General features: G+C 32.6%; 1 protein-coding gene across 1 annotated transcript; it reads left to right on the top strand.

The window, feature by feature from the left end:
- Positions 1-9,413: 9,413 nt before the first annotated feature.
- LOC134719691 (uncharacterized) lies at positions 9,414-10,475 on the top strand. Its single transcript, XM_063582663.1, has 2 exons — positions 9,414-9,534; positions 9,772-10,475. Exons 1-2 carry the CDS (start codon positions 9,435-9,437, stop codon positions 10,242-10,244), a joined length of 573 nt encoding a protein of 190 aa, XP_063438733.1. The 5' UTR covers positions 9,414-9,434; the 3' UTR covers positions 10,245-10,475.
- The last annotated feature ends 207 nt before the right edge of the window (positions 10,476-10,682 follow it).

The raw sequence follows: 10,682 nt of genomic DNA, 5'->3' as shown, positions 1-10,682 counted from the left end.
AGATATAGTTCTCTTTCAAATACACTTAAGGTAGCACAATACAAAGATTTTTTTACTTCCAATCACTAACCTTTGAAATGCTGTAACTTTCTTATGAATGCATAGAAAATAATAACAGAGGTATATATAGATAGATAAAAGATTAATCTTTTAAATGAATACAATATTTTTATTATGCAATCATTATGTAATTAATTATTACGTAATTAGTGGCAAAATCTAGGTAAGTTCACTTGAATGAATTTAGCTCTATCATCTCTTGTACTATACAGAAAATTTTTACGAAATCTTAATCAACACATCATGGGCTTCAAAAGGGTGTCTCAGATTGTCTCTATGGTATTCCATTCTCTCATAAATCTCTAATTAGTGTAAACATCCTAACCACATAAAAGAAGATAATGTTTAATTAGGTGTAAAATTTGTTCTATACATTCTATCTGAAATCTGAGACACCCTTTTGTAGATAATGGCCATAGGAACAACATGTTATAAAATCAACCCTCTAGGGATACCTATGCAGAAGCTAATTTCATTTGAAAGTGGAAATTTGGTGAACAATATTTTAGACACAGTTAAAATTATAATTGGTTACATAATTGTTTTCATAATAGATAATACTAACATTGCATTAATTTGAAAGAATAATGTGTTAGCTATCCAAAACTACCTGTTTTATAAATTTTCAAGCATTATTAAGAAAGTTACAGCATTTTAAAACTTGGGAGTTGGAGTTATAAAATCTTTGTATTGTGCTACCTTAAACACGGGTTGTATGTACGTATCTTTTCTAGTGTTTTCTTGTCCTTATTTAAGTTCATTTGTTGATGTTTAAATATTTTTGAATGACTGAACACAGGAGTGAATGAATGCAACAATTATATATACTGAATATATCATACTGATAATTATTCTAGCAGTAATTATGTTAATTTAGGATGTAATGACAGGAATTCATGAGTTATGCCTCAGGCTTTCTGAAAAAATATCAATGACAATGTAAACAGGAACAAAACATTGACACAAATGATGCTCTCGTCTATGTTATAGTTATTTAGGTATGTGTGTTGCACAAGTTTCAAAAAAACTTAAGTTATAAAACTTTTTTTCAGGGCACAAACCCACTTTAAAGAGACTTGAATTTGAATTTGCATGTGACCATTTGAATATAATTACTTTTCAATTGCTGAATCCATTACAGATTAGTGAAATTGTTAAGAAGCCATTCACTGTCAGTCAAATTTGTCTTTGTTTATTTAATAATCATAAACATATTTAATTCAACTGATGTTACAAATATTAATCCTTTCTATATACGATCTTTTTTTTCAAAAATATTCATTATAATCTCATAAATTCGTATATAATTTTAATATATAAGATTTTTTTAACAGTAAAAAAAAAACAATCTTCTAATCGTAGTCCGAGTTGGCTCAATATATTTCTGCATATGAATAATGGTAGGCCGAGTTTGTTATAGTCCGAGTTAGTTATAGTCCGATTTCGTTATAGTCCGACTTTGTTTTAGTCCGAGTTATCCAGCATGTTATTGGAATGCTTATAAAAATAAGGAGATGTGGTACAATGTAGATGATATTTAGTGAGTTTATCAAGCAAAAGTGAATAAGAAATATAGGTATAAGCAGTTACAGGTACTACTGTACAATCTCAAACAATGAGAAAAACTCATACCGTAAAGAGAATTTCATATTTACAAGTAAGTTTTGTTTTTGCGTTGAATAATTTTCTTCTATTGTTTTAATTGCAAATATGGGAAGTGGTTAAAATGCTAATGAGACAGCTGTTATGACCACAGAGCCTTAATTGAAAACTTCTTCTTTCATTCATACCGGTAGATTTTGCCTGGAGTTAGAAACATATCTGCCAAATTTTCAAAATGCACATGGGGGTTAACATGGGGCGGTTTTACGTGAAAGATGGTCCATATATTCATACAAAACCTTCAAGGGGGCCTTCAAATGGAAGCAGGACAAGTTGCCCCACTGGCTAATCGCCCCACTTTTTAAAAAAACACCACAAACTGATTTATCAAATCGCCCACATGTGAAATTGGTTAGATCATGTTTAATATTACTCCTACCAACTCGCCCTACTTATAAAAAACGGTAATATTTAGATTAATATATATATAATTAAAAATAAAAACTCGCACCACTTTAATGAAAACTAATCTACACAGAATACAAACAAACTGAAAATTATTTTAATTACTATTATTGATATATACTGAAATTATAATTCTAAAAAAAAACCTGATTGTTGAAGAATAACTGTAAGTTTTGAAGCTTAGTTATTTGCATAACAATTGAAAACAAACCAGTTAAATGTATCAAAATGCAATATAAGGAATTTAACTTATATTCAATGGAATAACATCTTTTTCCATAAGTGGGGCGAGTTGGCATTACTAAATTCATCCTGGTTAATAATATATTTATCTAGATCTCACCCATTTCCATTAGGTGGGACCAGTTGGCAGGAGTAATATTAACAGGATTTAACACAGTTCACAAGTGGGGATTTGGTAATCCAGGTTGGGGCAGTTTTTTTGTCTAGCCTGCAACTTTTGTCGCCGAAAGCTCGACATAGGGATAGTGATCCGGCATCGGCAGCTACGGCGGCGGCGATGTTAGCTCAGTTCTTAAAAGCTTTATATTTTAGAAGGTGGGAGACCTGGATGCTTCATACTTTGTATATGGTTGCCTCATGTTAGGAAGATTCCATAAGTCACATGTCCAATGTCCTTGACCTCATTTTCATGGTTCAGTGACTACTTGAAAAAAACGTTAAAATGTTTTGTAATGTTAAATTCTCTCTTATTATTAGTAATAGGATAACTATATTTGGTATGTGCATACCTTGCAAGGTCCTCTTGCCTGTCAGACAGTTTTCACTTAACCTCGACCTCATTTCATGGATCAGCGATCAAGGTTAAGTTTTGGTGGTCAAGTCCATATCTGAGATACCGTATAGCGGGTTATTTTCACGGGTGTAAAATTTCGCGATTTTCATTGAACAAGTAATACGAAATATTTTGGCAGTTATTATTTTTGCGGATTAAAAACTTTTATTAATACCTTTGTATGTACACCTTTAATTTGACGGAATTTATTTGGGCCATTTAGTTCTGTCCGCGAAAATTTTCACCCTGCGAAAATAACCCGTTATACGATACTATAAGCAATAGGTCTAGTATATTCGGTGTATGGAAGCACTGTAAGGTGTACATGTCCAACTGGCAGGTGTCATCTGACCTTGACCTCATTTTCATGGTTTAGTGGTTATAGTTAAGTTTTGTGTTTTGGTCTGTTTTTCTTATACTGTTTGCAATAGGTCTTCTATATTTTGTGTATGGAATTGTTGTAAGGTGTATAGGTCTACCTGGCAGGTGTCATATGACCTTGACCTCATTTTCATGGTTCAGTGGTCAAAGTTAAGTTTTTGAGTTTTGGCCTTTTTTTTCTAATACTATATGCAATAGGTCAACTATATTTGGTGTATGGAAATATTTCATGATCTACATGTCAGTCGCACAGGTTTTATTTGACCTTGATCTCATTTTATACGGATCATTGCTCAGTGTTAAGCTTTGTGTTTTGATCTGTTTTTCTTAAACTATAAGCAATAAGTCAATTTTATTTGTTGTATGGAAGAATTGTTAGCTGTACATACCTACCTGGCATGGTTTATCTGACCTTGACCTCATTCTCATGGTTCAAAGGTCAATGTTTAGTTTTCTTGGTTTATGTTAAGATTATGTGACAGTTGTAATAACGCTTTATTATTAGGACTATCAACATAATATCAATGATAAGAAAAGAAGGCGAGACATTTCAGTGTGTGCACCCTTGTTTTTGTTTTTAAAGTGGGGCGATTTGTCATGGATTCCATTCAAATATATTCTAATGTGGATTTTGGCTTCTTCGTGCATTAACAAGCTCATAGCCATTGTTGAATTAATTGTTTTCTTTAAAATAGTCAACAAAATTGCTCTTACAAAATTTCCATTTGGGAGCCTCGAGCTCGATGGGGGAAATACTCTGTAAATACTGACAGTTGACAGGTATGGTCATCAAAAAAGTTGACATGTTACTATGTACATTTACCATTATGTTACTTGATGTCCTTGCTATACACACAGTACAGAGACTAGTCAATCTATGTGAACTATTTTTTATGGGAGTCATAGAATATGTGTATACAATCAATAATTAGAAATAGTCTATTTATATTGAAAAGGAAAAGTTCTTATATGTCTAAAAAAGAGGGACGAAAGACACCAAAGGGACCGTCAAACTCATAAATTTAAAGCAAACTGACAAGGCCATGGCTAAAAATGCATTTCATCGGAGGCACATAAAATATACTGTAAACAGTAGACTAGATATAGGTGAACTAGGTACAAAAGAACTCTAAATCTTAAATTCTACAAACCACCTCTGTTCTATGGAAGATAATGATATAACTGGACTAGAAATACACACAACCTGTTATTAACTGCCTTTACAGCGCTTTCGCGCTTTGATTAAGTTTAAGTAGTTCATCATTGAACTCGACTACTTCCGGAACCCGAGTTAAGTTTTTTGTATAGCTCCAGTTTAAATTTATCAGCATCGATGATATACTTGGTAGTAAACTCCTTGGAGGATGCTGTTGATTTTGCAGGATACCCTAGTCAGATTCTTGACGTATAACCTATAATTTTTCCACAAAAAAAGTCCTTCGCTTCATTTGATCCTTTGAATGGTATAACGTCAATTTTTGTATTAAAAAATATGGGTGTTCAAGTTGATTTTTTTCTCATTGTATATTCTAGTGTAATAATATGGTGTCTATTGTTCACGCATCGTTGACAATCGAATGGAAGTTGATGCGACTGTCATACAAATGTGAGGTTAAGCTAGTTATAGAAACTGTCCCAAGTCAGGAGCCTCTGGCCTTTGTTAGTCTTGTATTATTTTAATTTTAGTTTCTTGTGTACAATTTGGAAATTAGTATGACGTTCATTATCACTGAACTAGTATATATTTGTTTAGGGGCCAGCTGAAGGACGCCTCCGGTTGCGGGAATTTCTCGCTACATTGAAGAGCTTCTGTTGTTTGTTTTTTTTATTTGGTCGGGTTGTTGTCTCTTTGACACATTCCCCATTTCCATCCTCAATTTTATCAATCTACTATTGTCTACATTCGAAAATGTCTGTACGAAGTCAGGAATATGACAGTTGTTATCCAATCGTTTGATGTATTTGGACTTTTGATTTTAGACATTCCTTTTTGAATTTTACACGGAGTTCCGTATCTATGTGTTTCTACTTTTTTTCTCAAGGATAGTATCTATCGCTTTGATGGTTGCTCCGACTGTAGGTGGTTGCATGTTGAATTAGAGATGTCAAGTCGATGTCCAAAAATTTTACTGGGTTGTCATTCTTGTGGTATTCATACTGAGAAATTCTGGCAAAGCTATGTCCCTCTGTGTTAAATGTTCTAATGTAAAGTTCATGTCAGTTAGAACTCTTTATCGTTTATTTTTCTTTGTTGTTGCTCATTAGATGTTGGCATGCATTGTGCATAAAAAAAACTATATTACCAAATATAACAGAATTCTGATGGAAGTTATATATAAAACCAGGAAATTTTTCCAATGAAACCAGGGGTGGGTGTTTTAATAGCGACCTGACCAATGAATGTGTTATATTAGCATCTGAACCATAAGCCTGTACTATACAGCTTCGTTAAGGAAATAGTGTAAAATGCACAAGTAAGATTTTTTATGAGAAAATAAGGGGCTCTTAAAATGGCCGTTATGAATGTCTCAACTATGATGGGAAATCGTAGAAACTAACATGGTGAATAAACTCATCATAGATACCAGGATACACATTTACGGCTTTCTCTTTGGTCTGCCAAAATAATTTGTCATCATGGTAGTTTAAGAAGGCTCGCGGTTATAACATTTTCAGAAAAAAAATTAATTACCTTTAGCAGTTGTTACTTTATAATATGGAACAAACATCATTCCAAAATATCAATTCGTGTTGGCCCCAGGTGACTTATAACATGTAGATATCATTGAAAAAGCTCTAAATTATCTGCCTTTGGTGCAAAAATGCTATTTTTTGGCATTAAAATTGAAATATCTGTGTTTAACTCATCGGTGACCTATATTTTAATTGTTGTTTTCGAAAAAGCTGTAGATCTACATAAACTAAATAATTGTAAAATTTAAAAGTTCTGTAATTTAGTTCTTTTTTAATTTCGATATTACCGATTTCTCCTCTAAGTTCAATAGAAAAAAAAGGACGTTAAAAAAGACGTCAACATAAATGTATGCTTCTTTCAAAGACAGATTGTAAATGATTGGTGACCCCATTTGTTTGATAGCTGGCTGTCAGGAAAGCAGAAGACTTGAGATGAACAATTGAATTAAATTGAATTAATTGATTGAAGAAGTACGCGAAGAAAATAGTCAGAAAAAGTGAAACATGACGTTTTGTCCTGTGACTTTCTAGCCTAAATTCTTTCTGTGTATGTGTTTCTAATTGAATTAGAATTGAACAAGAACAATTTAAACTGCATGCGATAGTCAATTATTATGTTTTAAGGGGAAAATAAGTCGGAAACAACGTTAATATGAAAGGAATCATCGATTCGCCTCCTACGGACGTGTATAGTTGTGTATCTATTTCAGCTTCCCTTCACTATCTTAATGCAGGATTCAGTTGACATTTTTAGTCAACTATACTTTAATTAAAACTGTAATAACATTTAGTAGTGTTCTTGTTATTGTGTTTACGACAATATTATTAAACTGATGGATTTGTTACTGTACCGGGTACATCAAATATATTTTACGATCATAAATTCTTTGTTTTAAAGCCCGAAGTACACCGCTTTTTGATCAGTTTGGTGATGAGAAAAGTCACTGTATGGTTTCTCTTTACCAATGAATTTATGACCATACATTTGACAACAAGAAGCTGATGACTTGCAGATGCCTAGCCTTGTTTTACTTTTGTTACAATCACTTGAAATGTCATTAGGTAAAGAATGTATAATGAAGGTCAAAATATAAAGTGTGTTTACAATTTTTAATTTTTCCATATCTTTACATGTAAGTTCGTTTCAATTGATCATTTTGATTTGTAACCATGACAATGTACTTTTATTCAATACTTTTTTCATATTTGTGTATATTACTTCATTGAAGAAAGACAAATGTGGACACTTTTGCTCAAGAAGTGGACACATCCATCATGCTTTTTGAAAGTGAGAAAAAGCTTATTGACCATATTTTACATGTGTTGTACTAGGACAATTTCAAATATAAATAATAAGAAAAAAAATAAAACTTCAATTTATACAAATAATTGCACTCTGAAAATAAATACATACAAAAGAATATATCACAATTAAATATCATCGTCAGATTCGTCATTTTCACTATCTTCACTTTCCTGAAGTATGCTATCATCTTCAACATATTCCTGAATAGTATCACAGATATTAAAAGGTTGAATGTCACCCGTAAGAAAGTTGCAATAAATATCCCATAAATTTCTCACAAATAAATATGTTTTAGGTTTTAGAACCCTTTCAGGTGCACGATTACGTGTTCGTGCGGCACGACGGAACACTTTCTCAGAAGACACTGGACGATCAACATGTTCATTCCAATCCAAAATCCCTAAGCCTGATCTGATTTCATAAGTTTTTTCTCCATAATGAACCCTTTTGTCAACATATAACAGTAGTGTATTGTGAAAACTTTCGATATAATGGGTATTCAAACAATGTATATATTTCCCTGGCTTTTTGTACATATACAAGGACTTTATAGCCTTTCTCAAAAGTCCAGCTGCAATGTCATCTCTTATCATAGTTCGGGATAATGTATAATGAGGTTCAGTTTTACATCGTGAAGTTGGATGGCACCATTGATGGTCGTTCTTGTAATGGTTAACAATATTGTCAAGTGATGCAATGAATCTCTGAGTTGATCCTTCACAATTTTGCATTGCCCAGTATGTATGGGTCTTTACCCCTGCCACTTTATCTGCCAACTCTCCATGCCATAATACTCCATGGTTTTTTTTTGCACCTTTTGCTACTTTTGTTATAGCTTTCCTTACTTCTTTCCCAGCATGCCATGTTTCAAGGCAGTCTATGACATTGGGTTTGTCTTTCTCTATGAAGGAACTTATGGATGAGTTTCTGTCATGGCTATGACAACGCACATTGACAGTCTTTGATTCTAAGTCTTCATAAAGCTTCTTTGTTCCATAAAGTTCATGTTTTTGTGAGCACCTTTCAAGTCTCTTAGTAACATGTTGGTAACTGAGTACTTTGTGAGTTTTTTTACCAAGGGCAGTGATATCTGAATTGAAACTATTCTTACGACATGCATGTCGGGCATCTGTCATAATATCTACAGAATTACAGTTCATCTGCACATTTTCTACATTGTCGAATGGTATGGTTTTTGACTTTTCTTTTGCTATAGCGTCAATAATTGACATATCCCTGTAATATGTTACGGATTCACCATATATCTCTGCAATTTTGTTCCGAAATTTTTTACCTGGAATTCCTAATCCACTTAAGTCAGAAAATCTTTCATACTGAATTTTAAGAACTCCGCTACACATGTAAGCATGATATATCTTGTGGTTTACATAATAATCACCATGTAAATTTGGCGAAGAGCTCCAAAAAAGATACCGTTGGTAAAGATCCTGGGATAATAATGTTAGTCTCGCAACATGTCCACATTTCTCGTAGTTTACTATTTCCAGATTCTGATACTGATTGCGAATTTTCAAAAGTTCCTGAATCTGAGAATATGTACAAACAAATAATTCATTTAGATTAATGTTCATGTCTGGCTTTTCTTTTTTATCACTGATGGAAGAAAAGCTGTCCACAGTTTCTTGTTTTTCTTGTCCAGTCTCCATTTTTTCTGATGATTTTGATGCCATCCTATTTAAATCCATCAAACAGTTGAACAATTCTGTATTTGATTTTACCTTTAGTGTTTTTTTAGCCTGATCAAATTTTCTATCAAATTCTTCCTTCTGTTGTGTTGAGTCAAAGTGAAATTCAATAGTTTTCCTAACTTTTCTGTCATATGAATAATTTTTGGGAGTACCATCTACCAAACGCTTTCTACATGACACTTTTTTCAATTTAAGTACATTAGTGATATCACATAATGGAGACCTTAAATTTTCATCCATGACTTCAGATTGAAGCACTAGTGAAGTTTACACCTTTTTAACAAAAATCCGCCTTTTTTCAAATTGAATTTTGAAATGAAGTTCAACCAATCATTTTCATATTATTATTCACATGACTCGTATCATGTGATCAACATAGAATATCATATTTCCATTTATACAACCTGAATCAAGAATCAAGATGGCTGTCAGATTTGAAATGAAGCTGAATGTCTCAAAAATCCAAAAAGAGCAGATAACTAAATTTATAGAAGATCAAGACTGGAAAGATGTTATAGCAGGTAATGTGCATATTTTGCAATTTTTATTTATTTCCATAAATGAACTAATAATTTAGATAAAATAAAAAAATATTCAATGGATTTGAGTTATGAATCCTCATGTTCTTTATTTGAAATGCATTTTTTCTTAGCAATATTATGATAAAAACATTCAGTTATTTTTTCATAATTTTAACATGAAACATACATACATTATCCATTTAATTATAAGTAATCAATATATCCTTACTTTTACAGAAGTAAAAGATGTTCCTTTGAAAAGAAAAAGAAAACACAAAACAGCAAGATGTTCTTACCAACAAATGTGTGTAAATAGTACCACAATTGCAGGTGAAATGCAACAAGAAATATCAGCATCAAGTGGAGGAGCAGATGAACCCCAAGGAACTGTCGAAAACCAGGGAAAGTGTCCCTTTTGTTTAGTGGGTCCGTGTGTTGTTATATCAAATAGCTCTGCACCATGGATTGGTCAAGGACAGTTACCTTCACCAGAAAATTCAGGAATAAGAAAGGAAATTTACAAACGTTTTTGGAAAATAATGGACAATTTAGGGGTATGGTATACTGAGGAGTACTTGGACAGAAAGACAAATATAGGAGGCGGTGAATGGGTAGTTTATCAACGACGTGAAATTATGCCAAAATGTGTCTTGGATTTAGCAAGATCCAAATACCCTAATCCTAAAGACATCCCATATATTGGACATTAGTGGGAATGATGTAACAAAAACAAATCATTATGTGTGAATATTCAGTGCATATGTATTTTGATAATAAAAATTCCTTCCTCTAAAACTAAGGTCATTGTCTTTTCTCAGTGAACTGTTATCAGATGTGAAACCAAAACCTCAACTGTTTGGCAATAAATCTGTCACAAGCTGATAAAATACTGTAGCTGTAACAGATCATACAGATTCAGTCCGGACTGAAGATTTTCGGGGTTTAAGCAGCAGATTTAATAAATCATTGAATTGTGGAACAGGGCATCTCTTAATAAAGGTGTTCCTGATTGCATTTAAAAGAACAAGAACAATTTAAATGTCATGCAATAGTCAAATGTTATATAAAGAGAGAAGAATAAGTTTGAAACGACGTTAATATGATATGAATCGGTGATTTAGTTCGTTATCAATTGGCCTCTGATAGAC

Source organism: Mytilus trossulus, chromosome 5 (assembly GCF_036588685.1).
Source record: "Mytilus trossulus isolate FHL-02 chromosome 5, PNRI_Mtr1.1.1.hap1, whole genome shotgun sequence".
Classification (NCBI taxonomy): Eukaryota; Metazoa; Mollusca; class Bivalvia; order Mytilida; family Mytilidae; genus Mytilus; species Mytilus trossulus.
This window is presented reverse-complemented; position numbering and strand designations above follow the sequence as displayed.

Bases quoted from the DNA above. Each gene is read 5' to 3' on its own strand.
- LOC134719691 (XM_063582663.1), top strand. From the start codon at position 9,435: ATGGCTGTCAGATTTGAAATGAAGCTGAATGTCTCAAAAATCCAAAAA. The intron at 9,535-9,771 runs GTAATGTGCATA...TTACTTTTACAG, and splicing joins CTGGAAAGATGTTATAGCAG to AAGTAAAAGATGTTCCTTTG.